The following is a 21903-nucleotide window of genomic DNA, read 5'->3' on the forward strand; positions in this document are numbered from 1 at the left end:
CTTCCTTCAGATACCATGCCAGTTACTAATACTTTGCAAGGTACTGCAAAAATTTTAAGACTGTTTTAACTTTCATTAAAATTGTGAGAAGTGAAGATAAATTACACATCCTGTAGGTCGATCGCAGAATGGAAGTAAGGTGCATCTTGTGCCTGAAAGCTAATGAGGCAGAAGCTGTTCTGATGTGCTTAGCTTCCACTTAAAAGTAGGCAAACTGCTCTCCTGAACCTGAGAGTGGTCTCATAAATAAAATCCCTTTGGGAAGAAAGACAATATGTTCTTAGTCGGAGGGCGAAAAGGGTCCTTGCCAAAACAATAAGGATATGGAAGGTCCTCTGCTCTTCCGATCCTGCTCAGGTAATAACTGGAAGCTCCAACGGGAAAAGAGCTCACTATTCTCCCCAGAGCCAAAGATGAGGGGGAAGTTGGCACCAGATGACCCATAGCTGGCACCGAGCGCTGGGTGCTCTGAGGTGATGCCAAGCTTAAGTTGGTGCCAGATGATCTGGGTGCCAGGAGAGGTATTACTTGGGAGCTGTCTGGCGTTCCTAGGCACTCGGAGCATGAGCTGGTGCTAGGGTGTAGCTGGCACCAGACGAGCTGAAAGTCAGGCGAGGAAGAGCTTGGCAGCTGAAGGGCACTCCTGGGTGCTTAGAGCACTGCACTCGGCTGACAAGAATGACTTCTCCTCCCTTAATTCTTAAGGTAGAAAGAACGGAACTAGGACTGGAAGGGTCCTCATTCTTGGTTATAAGGTTCAAGGGTAAATGAGCAAACTTTGTTACGAAGTTAAAGGTGGCTCGATATCCTTTAATGATGGAATATGAGAGACCCTAGATCTCCTCAAAGAGAGAATCCACTACTAGGCCACAGATGTCTCGGAAGAAGGGATGAGAAGTCTGAGAGGCCAACTATGCAAAAAATGCTCTCTTAGTCTGACAGACGGAACAAGAGGATTGATGAATGCATTTAGCAATGGTCTCTGGAGTATGTCTTGAAAAACCCCTTAGTTCTGATAAGCTTCCTGACAGTGTGCAGTCCGTCCGGGTAAGAGCACACCACCCTTGGTGGTATCTCTTGAAGTAAGGTTGACTGAGTAAACATGGACTGGGGAAGGAGTTTTGGAAGGTTCACCAACAGTGGTAGGTTCGGAAGACATCACATCATGGTTCAGAACGGGGTTAAAAGGGTCATCGTAACGTTGCAATGAGCTTAAAAATGTTTAGCACTTCCTTGACTATGTCAAAGGGCAGGAAGGAGTAGGGGTCCCTGAAGAGCCAAGCTTGGAGCATGGAATGTGCTGCCCATGCTAGAGGGTCTGGAGCTGGAGAACACAAGAGAGGAAGACAAAAGTTCCCCAATGTGGTAAAATGGGTCCATCGGCCTGCCTCATAGATTCCACAGACCAGGGGAATCAAAGGCCACTTGTAGGAAAGAACAAGCTTCTGACAACTCAGTTCGTCCGCCAGAACTTTAGTTGGCTTGAAAAAATCGAATGACTAAAACGCTCAATTGATCATCTACTGTAGAAGTTCTCCTACTGTTAAGAGGAGAAAGTATGTGAGAGATTCTCCTTGCTAAAGTAATAAATGTTAGGACTGTGATTTGGTCTAAGTGGATTACCACAGTACTGTATGGACTGAACTAAGGATGAGAAGCACTGAAGCTTTAAGTGGATCCCTACCAGCTCTCTGACATAGATTTGAATGCTTCGTTTTCCCAGGGACACATCCCAGGAACTTTCTAGACCCCCAAGCGGGCTCCCTGACGTAAATCAAGATGTTGAGAAAAAGACTAAGACTAGTCTCGATGGAAGAAGGAACTTCTCTTCCGAAATGCTAAGCTCGGGCAGCCACCACTGCAGGTCTGACTTAAAACTAGGGATTTGGGAAACAACGGCGGGGTCCGGCTGTGTTCCGTCCCAGTTGGTCTAGGGTAAGAGGAGTGAGGACTCGAGAAAAGACAAGTGCTGTAGAGGCCAAAGCTTAGATCCCCAACTGGAAGATTTTGTCTCGTTCTCTATTTGAAGAGAAAAGAGGGGCTGTGGTCATACCAAGCCACAGACAATCCTGCGGACTCGTAAGCAGCTGAGTGATCATGCAGACCATCGTGCAGACTTGCAGAAAGCTGTGTGGACTAAATAGTTACCCTGGTGATCTTGACAGTTGTGTGGACATGCGGACATCCGTGAGGGCTCTACAGTATTACTTATTGGATTCGATAATCCCTGCGTGGACGATACCTTGTACAGACCAAGACTTATGTGACACTGTCTGTGGCGGAAAATAATAACTGGCACGATTTATACAAGGTCTGAAAAGACCAAAGGAGACAAACAAGGCCTGGAATAACAGTGGCCTTATCCAAAACCAGTTACAACAAATTCTTCTGCAGATAGACAAAATCCTCTAAACAGAAAATATGTTTGTGAGTGGGTGCTAGGCATTCACCTCGAAGCTTATTACTGGCTAGATAGCGGCGAGCGCTCTGGATCGGCATCAGAAGTTCGGGAATCGGCACCAGGAGCCAGGAAGTTGGTGCCACATGTTCAGAAAATGATTCCAGATGTTTGGGAATGGGTGCCATTAAAGGAAATGGTTTCATCCCGATCTTGGTCAGGCTGAAAACTTCCCAAAAATCAAGTGACCTAGAACCAAAAGCCACTGCTTTGCAGGACGCTCCAATAGGGCCTGAAGACCCCTTAAAGGCAATAAGTCACTGTGAGATCATTTCTCAGTGAGTAAAGCGTGAAAACTGTCTTCATCCCCAGATAAGCAAAAGACTGCATTGCATTGACAAACACCCTCTACACTCTTCTATATCTGACCTAGCTGTTTTTGCTCGCAACACTAGGCAACCTGCTGTTGCAAACAGTGTGTAATTTTCTAATATCAAGTTTCATACTACTCATTTCCCAAAGTGTTCTGAATTAATTACAACTAAAATGTGGAATAATATGCCTAGTGCACCTGTGGAGTCTTCTGATCTCCAAATGGTCAAGCGAGGAACAAATTATTTCCTAAATTCAGGTGTATCCGTTTTATTTTCTATTTCCTATTTAGTTATTTATAATTTTTTCCTTTATCTTGTCTATCTTTGCAGGCTGATTTCCCTTTGGGGCCCTCTTGGGTTTATAGTCTGTTGATTCTATCCATAAAGGTTTTCAGCTGGAGATTTAAAGAATCAAAGAAAGATATAACAAAAATAGAAAATCACTGATTACCATACTGAATTATTATTATTCAGTAGATGAAACCTATTCATATGCAACAAGCCCACAGGGGCCACTGACTTGAAATTCAAGCTTCCAAAGAATATGGTGTGTTCATTAGGAAGAAGTAAGAGGAAGCAAAGGGAAAAACAAAAAGAAGAGATACCACTTGTTAGAAAAGAAAAAATAAATTAATAAATAGATAAATAGATAAAAATGTATCAAGATGCAAGAAGAATAGTATTAGGGTAGTAATGCATTGCATTTTTGCTTGAACTTCTGGGAGGCTGTTTCACAGTCCAACAGTTTGAGGAATAACAGACCTCTGGAACTGAAAAGTTCAACAGCAATTCACATTTACTGCATACTGGTGCTGCTGTTCAGCAAATCTGGTTGCCCTCAGCAGATAAAGGGGATCAGGGTTCAATTGTGAATGTGAAAGATCTCTTTTGAAATACATCTTATGAAAAAGGGACAAACAAGAGACCATCTGTTGATGGTCCAAGTCACACTGCTACTATTAGGAAACAGAAACCTACTTCTACAAACCACTCCATCTAAAAGAGATAAATCTCTGGCAGAGGCAGACATCCACACCGGAGGACAGTATTACAGTAAAGGGTACAAATGACCTAAAACAGGTTGCACTGATTTTATCACCAACTTTCTATCTACAATTGAAGGTCCTCATTTTCGGTGGTCACCTTAGAAAGTACTCCCCTTTTACAAGGTCTGTTTCTGTGTCCAGTTTTCTCCTTGCAGGCTTTTTTAGACAGGACCTCGCAACTTTGTCAGGTCCTCTCCTTTAAAAAAAGGGGGCACTGTCATTGGGTCTGCTATTAGGCAGGAAGTATTTTCTTAATACAAGCCTATTCAGGTGCTATTCTAAGCTCATGATCTTAGACGGTGACCACTTACATTATTTTCATTACATGAACTTAGAGGACCTTACTTATGTTCAGGGTAGAATTCTCCTAGTTTTCAACGTTTCTATTTAAGTCTTTAATAGCATAAGAATGATGTTTATTTCTCTGTTACTATTTCAACACGGGACCCCGATCCAGAAAAAGGATTTTGACAAAGGAAAATCTATTTCTGGAGAGGGGCCGATGTACCCGTTTTTCATTCTCTCCCTCCCTTGATAAACTTCATTCTAGTTGGGTGCTAACATGGAATGCAGTGTTGCCTTGTATACAGTCCGCGAGTAGTGCATGGGCTTGTATCGGCACCTCTCGTTGGGACTTTTGACATTGGGAATCTCTATAGGATAAGGTTCCGTGTTTTTGTAGTTCACCCTTTTCCATACACGACTCCATCTAGTGGAGCTCGCTCTGGGGGGTAGTAACTCCAGCATTTCATTTAGCTTTCTCTGGTATCTAGCAAACGGAATTACCTGAAATAAGTGCTGAATGGACTATTTCACCGGGTGACACTGGCCCCTCTCCAGAAATAGATTTTTCCTTTGTCAAAATCCTTTAAATATATGATGCCTTACAAACAATATCAAACTGCGTGCAGCATTTGCTGAAACCTTCATTAAATGTTTCTCAAAAGTTTGAAGCAAGTCAAAAGTTACACCTAGAATAGATAAAGCTTCAGACTCATTCAACAAAGTTCCGTCCACCTGAAGGGAAGGATGGGGTGGCAAATCTGTACGAGATCTGCTAATCAATAGTGTTTTAGTTTTACTGGAGTTCAGCCTCATGCCCCACTGACTACATCATTCCCTGATCCAGTCCATGTCCAGACTGAGGCTGAGGGCAGCTTCAATTCTCATACGTGGAGGCTTTACTACACCCACAAGTGTTGCATCATTGGCCTACTGAACAATCTTGTTTCCAGGCTAACAACCATATCATTTGTATACACTAAAAATAACAGTGGACCAAGAACACTGCCCTGTAGAGTTACAGACACAATAGGTCTTGGTTCATTAAAGATCCCATCCACAGCAATTCACTGCTGCCTACCTGTAAGGAAATCTTGAAGTAATCTTAAATCTTAAAACATGTCCACCCACTCCAAGATTGTGAAATTTATAAATAAGTGCTTTGTGATTTACTAAATAGAAAGCAGCACTAAAATCTATGTGAATTACTCTGCACTCAAAACCCTTATCAAGGTTCCCTTGCAACATGTCAATGCCACTTGCATGAACAATGGCAAAAAAAATTCTGACAAGAACTAAAATACCAGACACACACCTGGTGGAGAACAGGTGAACTAGACACTCATCTGGGTCAGCCAAGCAATCTTTGCATGTTGAATGCTGACTGCACCTGCAGGTGCAAAGAGATATAGCTATCTTTAATAGTAGGCAAGAGCATTTAAAATACACCATGGATACATATAAACCCATACATATAAACCTTATCAACAAGGAAAGTGGCCAATCTTTTACTCTTCTCATAGCTTGTTCACAGTAATTCAGCATTATAGTATAAGTAGAAGCATTTGTAACTTGGTTAAATACATTCTTAAAACAACAAAAGAAACACTTAACAGCAGTTACAGAAATGTGTTGTAATTTTTAGGTACATTAATACTGAGGATCTTACCCATATAGGAGACTCATGAAGTGCCACGAGAGCAAATTTGTGCTGTGCATCAATGGAATGCTTGTTCAGAAGGAAAAGTGTCAAGGCACGTTTCACCATGTACATTGAAGGATGCTTAGTTCCATCTGCAAGCCTATATGGAGAGTTGCCTTCTTCTTTGCAGACATCTACCACCAAAATCTAGAAATAATATAAAAAACATTACATGAAGGGACTTGGTTTTGGCTAGAATTAGATGGCATTCTCTCACTTGTTTATGTTAATTGTACTTGAATAAACACTGAAGTGGTACCCCACCTTGACCCGTGGCCTTAAAGACTACCAAAATAAATATGTATTTTATTTTAATATTTCTAAACATTCATACACTCATTCAACTATTGTCTTACTCTTCAGAGTGTACAGTGGATAGAAAACCATCCTCAACTTTTAAGGAATTGGCAAATGCAATCCTTACAAACAATTATACTGGTATGAATGAGCTGTTACCCTAGGAAAAGTCATGTTAGAAGAAAGATAAACAAGATCCTATTTAATCAAGACATACTCTACAGACCTTCTCACCTGTATATTCAATATGGAGTTTCACTCTAGCATTGATACCTCTCTGTAACCAATTTAGCATAACACTTGGTTAAATCTCTACTGCACTTTGGTAGGAAGCAATCATAAAAACCTCATCAAGGACAACCAGACTGCTATGATTTAAACTGGATGCACGCAAACCAACCAAGGTTAGAGGAGGTTATTTGTCTTGTTAAAAAAGATAAAAATTTAGATCTGGATACCAAGACATAGTGTGAGGTGTTGGGTAGTGGTCTGGATTGGATCATATAAGATGAAAAAACGTGATGAAAATGAGGAAAAGACAGGTAGGAAAGCGATTTGCTTACTACCAGACCAGTAACCACCTCAAGCACATCCATAAGGTAGTAGAAGCAGGATGGGAATCACAAACTAGCTGCTTGTCTGACTTGGTCAATCATTAAAATTTTTTTCATATGGCTGAATTATACAAATCTCCCCTTTGTGCAGTCTAACTTTAGTGAGAGCAACACTGCCTTAAAATGAAATATGGCTACTATAACAGTAAGTCTTTTTCATGAGAAAAAGAATTACTCACTGGAAGTTCCCAATGTGTGTAATATCAAATTATAATTCATGCAGTTCAATTACATGCTTAGCATATACAGAGTCTAAGAGGAAGGTTAGTCTAAAAATGACAAATTTTTAATTAATTTATATTTTTCATAGCTAACAAACCTGCATTCTTAAAATAAGGATAAATTCTTCTGGCGTCAGCTGGAAACCAGTAAAAATCATCTAAAACTGTAGAACAAGGAATCGGTGGCAACGGGGTTCAGCGAATGGGATGCGAGAGAAGGCATCAGCCAACCTTCTCTCACCCATGATGCCGTGACGCAACCAGTTTCTTCCTTGCTGCCTTGCTGGTAAGACGTGCTGCTGCCCTTCCTACTGAAGTAGGTGTTTTCTGGCTCTACAACCTAGACAAGTGAACCCAGATCTGGTTTGCTTAGGTCCAGGGTTGTCCTTGGATCCGCTAGAAGAATCTATCCTTACATTATGATCCAGGCTTGTTCTGCGTATGAACAAGTTATATTTTGCATAGATGCCATCTTGCAACTCTTGAGGGGGGATTGCATGAAACTGCATATGACCAAGAAGGTAAGGTAACAATGAGCACAAACTTATGAAGAACTGATTTTCCTGTCAATGTTACCTTTATTTTGAGAGCCAAGGCCCAAAGCTTTGGCAACTTAATGTCCTTTTCTAGTCTAGGCCAGAAGAAAAAAGTAAAAAATGAAGGAATATGAACGGGATATGACCACAAAGGAAGCAATAGACATAACTCTTAATCCTCTGACTGGGAGACAACAAAATTTGTTTGTGGCCAATCTCAATCAACTACTGCTGAACACTTGTAGGCTTAATAGATTTCCATAATCATTCTCAGTAAGGTGAGTTAATGGTTTAATGCTGGTTCTGGTTAACTTTGAAGCTGAATAATTGTGCTTCACTGTTGAATGTTCAAATAATTAAAAACAACAAACAAAATTTAAACTGATGAGCCAGATATACCTGGCTGATAGCTTGACGGTATGGCAATCTGCCCAGTTATGAATATGCTATGCCAGCAAGCTGAGAGGGATGAAGACTGTCTCCCTTGCTTATTGATCACAGTTCTGTTGTGACTCATCTCATCACCACTGACTGACCTATCAAATGATCTAAAAGAGCTTTCAGAGCCAAGAGCATTACTCAAATTTCCAGAATGCTTATTTCTTAAAGATATACTTCTTAGTTCAGCTGATGGGACTAGGTATCTCAAGCTGTGTGATTAACTGATTGAATTATTTAATGTTCTCCAGCATCGGGACAACTAAGGTCACTGATGCCAGTATCATTCGTTAAGAATGACAAAACTCATATAAAACCTATGGACATAATAACCAGATTTTATATATAAAAATAAATATGAAATTTTTATAATAAAGTTTTTTATATACTTACCCAGTAATTACATAGCTATTAGTTTCTTTTAACTGGCAGCTTAAAATTTTGAAATTGCGGGTCATGCTAGTTTGTTTTGGTTATGGTGACGTGCCCCGCCCACTTTCGGGTGTAAGACAAGGTACAACATAGCAAAGAGCTTCAATTTGTTTATGCCCTTATGTCCAAGTGAGGGGAGGTGGGTGGGCTCCGATCATGTAATTACTGGGTAAGTACATATAAAACTTTATTTTATTATAAAAATGTCATTTTTATATAAGTAACTTACCCAGTAATTACACAGCTGATTCCCACATTGAATGGAGGTGGGAAGGTTGGACATATCTACCCCAAAACATTATTAATAGTAATGAGTTTGAGAATAAAAATTTATTGAACCTTACCTGATAAGAGAGCTGCTACAGGTAGATACTGCCTCTGGTTGCTGCTCATCTTATTCAGTAGAGGCGAGGCGGTAAAGCCTTGAGGGCCTACTACTACAGTGGGTGTTTTGTAGTGATGGACTAATTTCTGAGGGCTAGCAAAGTAAAACAAGATGCCCCTGCCCAGGGTGCAGTACCACACAAAATAACCAGAGCAAACAGTCACCATAACCACCAAAAAACCAAATTAAAAACACCAATACCCAACCATTAAAACCAAAAGACTGGAGGGTGCTCCAAGTACGTAGTACTCCCAGGCTCCCCAAAAAACTCAACACCCTAAGCAAGGCGAAGAGATTAAAGAAAGGACATTGCTTTCTACGTTTCCTCCCCAACACCATGCCAGCTGCATAAAATGGACCCAAGGTACTGAGGTACTGCACTGATCGTAAGTAGTTTTGATATCCCTTAAGTACTGCGATGCAAACACCGACTTGCACTTTCAAAACCTCGCTTGCACAACTGATGTGAGGGATAAATTGCGCTTAAATGCCAAAGACGTAGTGACCACTCTTATCTCATGGGCTTTTACCTTGCAAGAGGAGAGAGAGTCTTCGCTCACCATGGAATGTGGTTCTGAAATCAAGTTCCTGAGAAAGAATGCCAGGGCATTCTTAGACAAGAGTAGAGAGGGATATTTCACAGAACACAAAGGTTCCTTGAAGTACCACGAATGTTCTTCATTCTGTGAAGATAAAACCTAAGGGCCTAACATTTTGAATCCTGTAAGGGCCAGAGAAGACAGGTTTTGGTGGAACCGTTGGAAGTGAGGTTGCCTGAGAAGTTGTTGCTTCTGTGTCAGCAGTCTCGGGAAGTCCGCAAGAAGTTCCAGCAGATCCAGGAACCACTCCTTTGCTGGCCAGAAGGGGGCTATCACAATCATGGACAGGTTTTGATGAGACCGGAATTTGTTGATGACTTTTCTCACTAAACTGAATGGGGGAAAGGTATACAGATCTTTGCCCGACCAGTCCTGCAACATTGCATCGGTCACCCATTCTAAGGGACCTGGTACTGGTGAGCAGAAGAAAGGAAGTCGGTGATTCCTGGAGGAAGCGAACAAATCTATCATGGGTTTCCCCCAGAGCTTCCACAGATCCAGACAAACTAATGGGTCTAATGTCCATTCTGTGGGAAGGATCTGTCTCTGACGGCTCAATTTGTTCACCAGAATGTTGAGCCTCCCCTGGATAAAACGCATCGTCACTTGAGTGTCGTTCTGGTGTAACCAAAAAAGAAGACCCCTTGCCGCTTCATATAGGGAGAAAGAGTAGGTTCCCCCTTGTTTCTTGATGTACGCCAGTGCCATCGTGCTGTCTGAATGCACTGCTACTGTCTTCCCGTAACTTCTGAAGTGAAGCACTATAGGCCCAGAAATATCACCGGTAACTCTTTTACGTTGATGTGCCAGTTTTGCTCTTCCTGAGACCAGGTACCTGACACTTCTTTTAACACCAAAAGAGCTCCCCAACCTAGGTTCGACGCATCTGAAAAGAACTCTAGGCTGGGGTTCAGAGGTTGAAGAGATTTCCCTTCTGATAGCCTCTTCCTGGAATTCCACCAATGAAGGTCCTCCTTGATTTCCACTGTTATCGGGAACACAAACGAGTCCGGAAACTTTTTCCAGTTCCAGCTGGCTCTGAGGAAGAATTGGAGAGGTCTCAGGTGAAGTCTTCCCAGAGTGACGAATTGTTCCATGGACGAGAAGGTGCCTAGAAGACTCACCCATCAACTCGCCGAGCAAAAGTTTAGTTCCAGAAATTCTTCCACGGTCTGGAGACACTTGTCTATTCTCTTCGGGACTGGAAAAACCCGAAAATCCCGAGAGTTGATCGTCATTCCTAAATAAGGAATCTCCTGAGAAGGCACCCGGAGAGACTTGTCCCAATTAATGAGAAGACCCAATTCTTGGGCCAAGAGAAGAGTTGTGCGAATGTCCTCCATACACTGAACTTTCGAGTGGGAACGTAATAACCAGTCGTCTAGATATAAGGAGGTCTTTATCCCCATCAAATGAAGCCATTTCGCTAGGGAAGCCAATACCTTGGTGAACACTTGAGGAGCTGTCGAGAGACCAAAGCACTGAACCTGAAATTGGAACACCTTGCCCTGAAACACAAACCTGAGGTACTTTCTTGACGTCAGATGCACTGGAATATGAAAGTACGCATTCTGCATGTCGATGGATGCCATCCATTCTCCCTGGCGAATGGATGCAAGGACCAATTGGTTTGTTTCCTTCTTGAATGTTGTCTTTTTGACAAAGACATTTAGAGCACTTACTTCCAAAACGGGTCTCCAGGACCCCGATGACTTGGGCACTACAAAGAGACAGTTGTAGAATCCTGGAGAATGAATGTTCTCTACTACCTCTTTCTGAACAAGAGACCTCTAGCAAGAGAGCAACAAATCTCTCTGAGCCTGAAGAGTAAGCTGTCAATTCGACAGGCTTGTGGACTAGAGGTTTGTTCAACAAGGGGATAGTGTAGCACTCCTTCAGGACAGACACTATTCAGGGTTACGCCCCCTTTTGTTCCCACCATTCCCAAAAACGGAGGAGCTACATTCCTACCTGAGTACGGAGGACTATGCCTTCATTTCTTGGAGGAAGACTTGGAGGAAGACTTCTTGATGGAATGCTGTGGGAAACGGGTATATGCTCTTGTTCTAGTATGTGTTCTAGAACAGGAGCTCCGAAAGGGAGTAGGCTGCAGCGGAGACGAAGACCTGGGAGGCAGAGTCAGAGAATCCTTGGGAAGTCTCGCAGATTGGGAGAGCAGGTCCTGAACGTTCTTTTTCTGCAGGTCAGAGGCAATGTCCAGTACTGTAGCCTGGGGAAAAAGAAGCACCTTGTCCAAGGGGGAGAAGAGGAGGGCCAATCTCTGAGACAGAATGACGCCTTTCGAAGTAAAAGAACACCAAAGCTCTCTTTTCTTAAGCACACCCATGGCGTAAAGACTAGCTAACTCCTGCGTACTATTGCGAACGCCCCTGTCAATACAGAAAAGTACTCCTAAGAGATCCGAAGAAATTTCTTGAAGTAACAAGGAGCTTGCGTGCTAGTGCACCCACCACCCAGTCTATGAAGCTCATCACTTCGAAAACCTTAAAAATATTCTTGAGAAGGTGTGCTAGTTCCGAAGCTGAAAACATAATTTTGGCTGAGGAGAAAGCTGATCTCTTACCCGAGTCGATGAGGCTGGAGAAGTCTCCCTGAGAGGGGGCAGAGACTCCCAGGGAAGGCACTTATCCGGTTGCATAAAACCTATAACTCAATCTAGACAACTTGGAACCTTGCTCCCTCTTCTCAGAAAATCACCCTTCTACTTCATTCAGTGCCTTCTTCGCTGAAGAGGAGAAAACCAATTTCAGTAACCTCGACGAACCGACTGAGGGGGCTTCCATAAAGAAAGTCGAAGCAGGAGAGGAGGGAGTAGCTGGCGAAAAGAAGCTTGGAAAAGTCACTAGCAGGAACCTTAACAATGCAGAGTACACCGACAAAGGAACATCTTGATCTGGAACAACCTCTTCTTCAGAAGAAACTGGAGAAAGCTGTAGGAGGCACCTTCTGAAGCAAACTTAGAATATTACTACAATGAAGCAGTGGAGGAGTGGGCGCCAATGGGCGCTCAGGAAGCACTGTAGAGACGGGAGCCAGAGACAAAACCTGATGGTGAACGGGAGCCAGTGGGCGCTCATCTGCAAATGGGAGCTTGGGCACTTTGACGCTAGCTGCTGGCCACTCGGGCGCTGATTGAAGAGATGAAGGTGCTGGGTGCGCAACTCCTGATGATGAGGTTCCTTTATTCAACGAAGAACATCTACGTGCCACAAGACGCTTCGGCGCCAATTTATGACCGTCGTCTGAAGAAGCAGAAGAGAATTGCTCCGAGCTATCCCAGTGACTGCACAAGGGGCGAGCTGAATCCTTGTCCTTCTTACTAGGAACAGGAGAAGAAATCTCGAAATCCACTGCACACCTTTTCAGCAGGCGTGACTTGTCCGCATAACACCGTGAGCGCCTGGGACTAAAATCTTCAGAGCTGGAGGACATACTGTACAGTGAGCACTCACTTGAAGGCCTTTCCAATGGCCTTTGGTTGCAGTCTGGGATTCATCAACAGACTGAACAGAGGGGGCGACTGCTCGGGGGCAGGCCCCACAGACCTCCCATAGGCTACCAGTTTGACTACTCCCAGGTGCTGGAGTATGTCAGGGACCTTGGCATAGGAGAATCGGTGGGCCGAAAAGACACCTCCTCCACTACCACTGCACTTGCACTGGGCGCCAAGGGGCGCTCTGCTCACTCTTATCCATTAACACTTTCACAGATGACGCTAATTTAGCGATCAATTGCACAATTAACTCAAAGTGAGTGTCAATTTTCGACTGCAGACTGACGATGGTGTTGGGATCGGAAATGTGAGAGCCGGGTAAAGGACAGGGTTGTACAGGTGGAGATGGAACAGGATCAGAAGAAATTACAGGTGAAATTGCATCTGACTTAGCAGAATGAATCCTGATTAGCTAAAGCTTTACTAGATTCCCTAGCAATATGTTTCCTCTTTCTATCTCTAGCTACTTTCTTAAGATGTGAATCTAATGTCTTCCAGTTCTTTAAATGCCAGTTGCTACATTCCTCACAATATAAATCCACTGAGCATGTTTGTCCCCTACATTGAACACAAACAGTGTGAGAGCCATAAGATTCTTTAGCCAGTCTAGCATTGCAGCCTTTCCTACAATACCTAATACTAGAACTACTAGTGTTAGACATCCTGGAAAATTCTAAGACAAGTCCAAAAAACGGGCAAAAAGTCGTAAACCAATGATGAAAACTAGCTTAACACTATCTAAATTGTGCCAAAGGGCTACAAAAATAAATACTTCACCAATCAAAGATAGAGCAAATGACCAGCAATGTATAAATATCAAAATTCAAGCTGCTGTCAACCACAGTCCTTCAACTGCAGCCGGCAGAAACAAATTGAAGCTCTTTGCTATGTTGTACCTCTTCTTACACCTGAAAGTGGGCAGGGCACATCACCATAACCAAAACAAACTACACTAGTGTGACCTGCAATTTAAAAATTCTAAGCCGCCGGTCAAAAGAAACTAATAGCTATGTAATTATTGGGTACGTTACTTATATAAAACTATATTTTTTGCTTCTGATACAAATCTAAAAATGGCACTACAGTCAACCCCCATCATTCGTGGTTCCAGATCCGTGGACTCACCGACTTGTGGATTTCTCTACGGAACATATATACACACTATTCTATGAAAATTCCCCTATTCACAGTATTTTTCACTTAGAAATATTCACTAATTACAGTACTGTATTTTTCACATATTTTTCATGGTTAAATGCACTTTTTATGATAAAACTTTTAAAATATTCAGGTATAAGTATTTTTAGAGGGTTTTTTGTTTTTGAACTATCAAAATAGGCAGTTCTAAGCATTTTTAGAGGGGTTTTGAGTATTCATGGATTTTAGCTATTTGCAGGGGGTTGTGTACACATCCCCCGTGAATATCGGGGGTCGACTGTATATCATAACTTCTTAACTGAGGAATTAGGATAGAATGTACTGGCCATTCTTCTCTCGGGCCTTGGAAAGTAGGCTTCTGAAGTCCCTAAGACTGGGGAATTCAATTAGCAAATGTTTGACAGCCAAAGGAACCAAGCAGTCATAACAATGAGGTTGATTTTCATTTGCTACTCAAGACTTGTGTGAGGTGGGTATGCCCTACCTTTAGACAGCAGAGTACAGTTTCCCTTTTTCTGGGCATTTTCTTGAATTTCAAGGAAAAATGATACTGTACTTGCAATTTCTTGAATTTTATTTGCCCCAAATGTATTCCAACGTTCTTGCCATATGCAGCACTCTTAATAAGTGATCTGACATCTGGCAAGAAGTCATTGCAAGAAAGTCTATACAGGCAGTCCCCAGTTAACAGCGGGCTCGGTTAATGGCGATCCGGTTTTATGGTGCTTGTCTAGCGGTGAAAATCGGCAATTTTCGGCGCCGAAAATCGCTGATTTCCGCTTATTGGCGCCAATAATTGGGTATTGGCGCCAATACATACCTAACAGAGGCCCCGATAACCGAAAATCGGCACTTTTCGGCGCTGATAAGCCCGAAAATTGCCAAAAAAGCGCCAGAAATTGCCAATTTTCGGTTATCATCACACTCCCAGAACGGAACCCCCGCCGATAACCAGGGACTGCCTGTATTTCCTTGGAAGCATATCAGCTACAGTTCCTTTTGCCTTTTCATTTACCAGACACTCCTACATGTGCTGGCACCCAACAAAATTTTACTTGTATTCCTCTGCAATTCATTAAATAAAGCCACTCTTGAATTTTTAAAACCAATGTACTGTATTAGTAGAATTAAAAGCACTCTGACATTGTAAAACACTTTTTGAGTCACTAAAAATCACATTTTTATAATAAAAAATAAAGTTTTATATATACTTACCCAGTAATTACTTCGCTAAGAGTTTCTAACTCAATGGCAGCTTCAATTTTGAAATTCACAGTAGCGATAGTTTTTTGTTTATGTAGGTGACTAACCCCGCCCACTTTCAGGGTGAAAGAGAAAAACAACTAAGCTAAGAGCTTCACTTTTGTTTATGCTCTAAGGTCCATGTGAGGGGAGGAGGACGGGCTCCATTTGTAATTGCTGGGTAAGTATATACCGTATAAAACTTTATTTTATTATAAAAATGTTATTTTTATAAATGTAACTTACCCCGTAATTACTTAGCTGAATCCACACTGAAGGAGGTGGGATTCATGGACATCTTGAACTCTAACATTAAAAATGATAATGAAATGACAACAGAATAAAAAAAGGCTTACTGAAAAAATGCTTGCTGTTTCTTACCTGGTGAGAGAGCTGCACAGGTAGATACTGCCACCGGCTGGCACTCATCTCAACCAGCAGCTACTTCATCCTTGGAGGAGAGGGCATGGATAAAAGAACTAAAAGCATTTGGTGGCATTATCAGGAGAGTAACTCCCCCTCCTTCCAGCAGGTGAGTGAACTCTTCTTGTCCTTCTTCCTCCATTTGCCAAACTTCCACTTATGCAAAGCCCAACCAGCACACTACTTACAAGGTCAGAACAAATACAAGTCTTCCCCCCTACAAAAAAAGTCTTATGTGGATCCACTGTTATGGGAGACAAAGTATCCATAAGGATGCCCACAATAGTATTGCTCATGCTTTTTTCCCCATTTCAAACAAAGAAGAACAGAGAAATACACCATAGCAAGCAAGCAAAACTGGGTAACAGGCTGCTCTTCTAAGTATTCCAACAATCACAGAGTAGACAATGAGCAAAACGTGCCTGCTTTATTCGGTAGTTGGAGAAAATGTGAATTGTGGCATGAGGTGAGTGAGGGATATTCCCCTGCTCATCCCCCATCTCTGCCACTTAACTACCTTGTTCCCAAGTTCAACAAACAATCCAGCTCACACTGAATAATATTCCTAAAACGTGATGGTTTGCATTCCTGTAGGAACAAATACGTATACTGTACTTATACAGGATTTGCTATAATTACATTGGTTTAAAAAGGGAGAACTGTATTGTAGAAACAAGTTTCCTCATAATTAATCATAGGTGTCATCTCAAATGCTTACTATATGTTCTGGGCAGTTAACTTTTGGTATGTGTCGCTCTATTAAAACACGCTGGAATTCTTCCATAGCTTCGTGAGCTTCTGAAGGAGTAGAAACAGTTGAAGAGACTTCTTCAGTTTCCATTCTGGAAAAAAAATTACTGGCATATAAAACAATATTGCTGTAATATGATTGCTTTACTTGAGAATAAAATACTGTAAATGGACTCCTAGAATATATTTTGTAGCTAAAATTTTTGTAAATGTATATTCAACTGAGTGTATCAAGCAAACCACTGCCTTAGACAGATTTTGGCTTTAAATGTTAGCCACACATTCAGGAATATTTCATATTACAGTATAAACGATGGTGAGAGAGGTCCCCTTGTCACCTTTGAATTAACTGACCTTCTTCAAAAAATCAAAAGTGAGGAAGAATTACATTTTTTCAACACAAAATATTCTGAATCCAGCTGTCTCAATGGAAAATCCAGTTGGTATTTCCCCAGCTAGCACCACTGTGTGCATCACTCACCCAATAAGTTAAGACTTACATATGAATATACATACAGTGCCTTGCAGAGTACAGTTAAGTATTGTACTGTATAGTAAACATTTTTCTCTCTCCTGATTCAGAAGTGACATTATTTGGTTTGTTTCTAACAGGAGTCATAGCCTAGAATGGACAGTGTAACCACAAATCATTTCTTGATTAGGATTTTATATATGAAGAAATTAACAATTTCTCTGTGAAAAGGAAGCCCAGGGTCCTAAATTATCCTGCAATTATAATTTATATGTAAATAAGGTGGAGAATTACCATAAATCATGTGTCATGGCCCTCAAGCAAGATGCAAGTCCACATTATCATAGTGCTGTAGCTCATCAACACCATGGAGTGCCTCATCACCCAGTCCCAAAACTCTTGAGGAGTTATAGAAGCTGCCTAGAGTTCCAAGACATTGATATGGAGGTGTCTGTCATTCTGGTCCTATACACACACCTGAAACCAACAACTCTTCTAGGTGTGTGCCCCAGCCTTCAGTCGATGCGTCTGACAGCAGAAGCACCTTGAGAGGGGAGAGTGTCCAATGGCACTCCTAAAATGAGGCTCCTGTTGTCTAACTACCAAACTAGATCTCTCCTCAATTCCTCCGACAGAGGAACATGAGAGAAAGGAGGGCCCCTTGCCGGGGACCAATACCCCTTCATCCTCCACTAAAGGGAACAGAGATGAAGCCATCAATGAGTGACCATCTTCTACAATGATGAAAGGTGACCCAGAGCAACATGCCACTGCTGAGCAGGTTGTTCCTGTTGAGACAGGAACTTCTGTACTGCCTCTCTGAATCTGCTGATATGAGAATCTGAAGGGAAAACCCTCGCTACTGCTATGTCTCTCAGCATGCCCAGATACTGTACTTTACCCTCTACTTGAGCACGAGATCTGACTTCTTGAAGTTGATCACTACACCCAGGTTGTGACAAAAACTCAAGTAGCTGAACTGTCTTGATGCAACTGCAACAAAGACCTCACCAGGACCAACCAATTCCCCAGGTACTTCCACAGACGTACCCATACTAGTGAGCCCAAGCCGAGATCAACCTGAACACCTCAGTGAATACTTGGGGAGCAGTTAAGAGTCCAAAATATAGTCCCCTGAATCGGAACACTGTCTCCCATGAGGGTAAAGTGGAGGTACTTATGGGAGGACCAATGGAAAGCTACTGAAAATACACATCCCTCAATTCTTGACAGCCTACTAAGAAGTGAGGAGGCTGGGCAGGTTGTACTTTAACAGTACGTAAGTACGTATCCAAATAATAATGATTTTTATAATAAAGTCAGTTTTTTAAGTACTTACCCTCTATCATTTAGCTTTATCTGTGACTACTTTGGCGTGGGTTCCACAAGTGCAGAGGGTGGGGGTAGGACAGCGAATGTTTCGGTTGCTCATTCTACTCTTAATCTCTTAAGAGGGGAGGAGGGAGGGTTTCAATGATAGAGGGTAAGTACCTAAAAAACTTATTTTATCAATAAAATCATTATTTTTGAGGTGAAACTTACCCTCTGTCATTTAACTGACTCAAACATTGTGTGCAGGAAGAGGGCAAGAGATTCCCTATAACTGAATTATCAGATACCATTATAAATATTCTCACTGCTGCTTACCTGATGAATATGATCCCATGGCAAATACTTGTCGGATGAGGATCATCACCAAGTGAGGTCCACTATCTTAGGAGGTGGAACTGGAGCGTGAAGCCCTATTGTGGCCATTAGTTGAAGATGTGCAATGCAGAATGGCAATTTATTGGCCCATGTGCCTCAGGCCTGCAGAGCTGATGGAAGCTACAACCACAACTAAACTATGATCCCTCAAGAGTTACCACCTACCTAATCGAGTTGCTGTGGTACCTCACACATGAAAACCAGCCCAAATTGAAAGAAAAGTGGTACTTAATCAGCTCAGGGTAGCTTTCTCCACTGAGGAGCAATGGATCTGCAACATTAAATAACATAATTTACTCTAATAAAAAAAAGGAAGATGTTGTTTGCCCTCATCCATGAACAAACAAAGCAAGGACAACTACAGTATACAAAATGATCCAAATAATTAAAGTGGAGTGAACTACTGTACCGTGCATGAACTTACCACATACAGTTCCCCTTTATCCAGGAAGGAGGTAGCTAGAGAGAACCCTTATCCGTTTGCCACACATAATGGAGACTAGGAGATAATCTACCCTGCCGAAACCAGAGGTCCTCATACTGGATCTCTATGTCCCCAAAGTAGTTCAAAGTGAAAACACAGCTACACATCCACTGTGCTGCCAAGATTAGACGGTCTAGAGAGACGTGTTGGTGAAAACTAATAGGTGTAGCTGCTGCTCTGTTTGAAGGGGACAAACCTCTGGAGAGACTGCCTGGTGTGCTTCCAGAATTAAGGACTTAATCAAGAAAGCCATGGTATTTTTAGACATAGGAACCTCAGGTTTCCTGGCAGAACAAAATAGGTTTCTACACTGCTTCCTTCCAGGTTTAAGACGGGATGTAAAATACTGCAGAACCCTAACGTGGCATAAAACTAGCTCTCCTGTCTCAGGAGTTAGAATTTCTGGCGAAGGGATAGAGAAAACTCTAGGAAGAGCTTTGGCCTTAACATCATTCTTGGCACAACACAAAGCCGGAAAAGATAATTCTGCTTCAGTACGAGAAAACCATACTAACGATGATATCACTTGCAATTCACTTATTCTCTTGGCCGAAGCCAAGGCCACCAGAAAGAGGGTTTTCAAAGAAAGAGCCTTGAGAGAAACCTCTCTAAGGGGCTCAAAATGAGGGCCTCTAAGGTGTCGTAAGACAATGTCTAGGTTCCATAAAAGAGGTTTCTGAAGAACTTTTGGCATTTCTGGTTGAAAAGAGCAAACACCTTCATGTAAGTCAACATCCTTTGAAATATCCAATCCACTATGCCTTAAAACAGAAGCCAGCATGGATTTATAGCCTTTGATAGAGGAAACAGACAAATCTTTAGCATATCTTAAGAATCGTTGAAAACTTGAATACTGGTGCGAAGACATGAAATGCCCCTGGACTTACACCATGCATTATGCAGTTCCCACAGAACTGGTGAGACATACAACTGGAGACGATGATTCAACTTCGTTGCAAAGAGATCGATGGGAAGTTGCCTGAACTCTTTCTAAATTGCTTTGCACACAGTCGGGTTTAACGTCCATTTGTGGAAGGGTACCTGTCCTGGACAACTTAGCATGTCTGCCAGAACATTCAATCGACCAGGTACAAACTGGGGCATTAGGACAATGTTCCTCTCCTCTGTCCACAGGAGTAAGTCCATGGCAATGGCTCCTGACGTTTCTGACTTTGTATCCCTTGTCTTCTTAGGTACGACAGAGGTGTTGAGTTGTCCAAGAGGACAGAAATTACTTTGTTGGTCACTGCACTTTCCAACTTCTGCAGCCCCTTCTGGAAAGCCAACTCCTTGCAGTTTATGTGCAGATTTTTCTCGACTGGGGACCATACTCCGGAAGTGACTTGATTCTCCATAACTATACACCAGCCCTTGTCTGAGGCGCCTGAATACAGTGAGAGGTCTGGGCTCAGGGACTCTAGTGACTTCCTGGTAAGCAGTATCCCTTCAGACATCCACCAACGAAGGTAAGGGAACACATCTGGGTTCTAGGGCCCTAATTTGTGGATTGGCTGTGACCCTCTGTGCCAGTGCCTCCTCAAGTGCAACTGAAACGGTCTCATCCATAGTCGAGCACCTGGGATTAACTTCTCCAGAGAAGACATGTGACCTAACAAAGACAGCCAGCTTTTGGCTGGCATGCTTCCTGGGGAGGCAATTTCGCTTGCGACTGACAAGAGATTGTCTACTCAAGCAGGTGTAGGAAAACCTTGAGAAGAACAGAATCTAACTCCATGGCCAGGTAGGTAACTTTTTGAGATGGTTCCAGTGAAGACTTTGTTATGTTTATCAGTAACCCTAGGGCTTTCGCTAAGCTCAGAAATAGCGCTTTTGCTCTCAGGCAATCCTCCCTGAACTTCACAATGATAATCCAATAGTCCAGGTACAGAAGTATCTTTACTCCTAGCAAGAGAGCCATTTCGTGAAGGGGGATAAGACCCTGGTAAAAACCTGAGGGGCGGAACTTAGTCCAAAACAGAGCTCAAAACTGGTACGTCTTTCCCCCAAAGACAAAGCATAGGAACTTTCTTGAAAGTTGGTGAATGGGGACACGAAAGTACACGTCCTTCATGTCCACTGTAAACATCCATGCCTCTTTCTCCAAGGTGGCTAAGACCGTGGAGGCTGACTCCATGGAAAAAGGGAACAGTTGGACACAAAGGTTGAGCTTGGATACATCCAAAATAGGCCTCCAACCTCCCGCTGCCTTTGGAACTAGGAAAAACCTGTTGTAAAAACCTGGCGAAGTAGCTGGTTTTTCCTCTATAGCTGCCTTCTCTAATAGAGAAGAGACTTCCTGACTCAAGATCCTTCTCTTCTCCGGGTTGCCTTGGTAAGAACAAAAGGCTATGGGCTGGTCTGATAGAGGAGGTGAACTCCTGAAAGGAATGCAATAGCCTTCCAAAAGTACTTTTGCTACCCAAGCGTCTACCCCTAAGCATTCCCATACTTGAGCTAAGAGGCCTAACCTGTCCTCCACAGGTACCTGAGGGCTCAAGTAGCTATTTTTTATTAGACTTAGGACTTGGAACTTTGCTGGCGAAAGGTTACTTCCCTCCTTCCGGCATTTGGAAAGGAAGAACTAGCAAAGGGGGTAGCATTGCCCGAAGGCTATTTAAAGGAAGAAGAGGAAGATGCAGGAGACTTCCCTTTAGGACTGACGGATAAAAGACCTGTTCTCTGTCTTCTCAGTCTCCGAGGCTATAGACGCAGACAGTTTTTCTTCAATAATCTTCCCAAAAGGATATGCTGAAATTAAAGACTGTTTACTAAGGGGGGGAAACTGAAGGAACCAGCAGAGAGCAAAGCTGCTCTCTTCTGCAAACTTTA

At 42.5% G+C, this 21903-nt stretch overlaps 1 protein-coding gene across 5 annotated transcripts in view; it reads right to left on the reverse strand.

The window, feature by feature from the left end:
- Positions 1–21903, reverse strand: part of LOC136837568 (BRISC and BRCA1-A complex member 1-like) — a 76101-nt gene that overhangs the window by 47615 nt on the left and 6583 nt on the right. For 4 of the 5 annotated variants that reach the window (XM_067102443.1, XM_067102442.1, XM_067102441.1 and 1 more), the window contains exons 2-3: positions 16380–16503; positions 5770–5949 (exon numbers count right to left, since the gene is read on the reverse strand). In XM_067102443.1, the coding sequence (XP_066958544.1) occupies positions 5770–5949; positions 16380–16502 (303 nt within the window). In that variant the 5' untranslated portion in view covers position 16503. The remainder of the gene's footprint in view (positions 1–5769; positions 5950–16379; positions 16504–21903) is intronic. The other variant, XM_067102445.1, reaches the window with a different exon arrangement.

Source organism: Macrobrachium rosenbergii, chromosome 59 (genome assembly GCF_040412425.1).
Source record: "Macrobrachium rosenbergii isolate ZJJX-2024 chromosome 59, ASM4041242v1, whole genome shotgun sequence".
Taxonomy (NCBI): Eukaryota; Metazoa; Arthropoda; class Malacostraca; order Decapoda; family Palaemonidae; genus Macrobrachium; species Macrobrachium rosenbergii.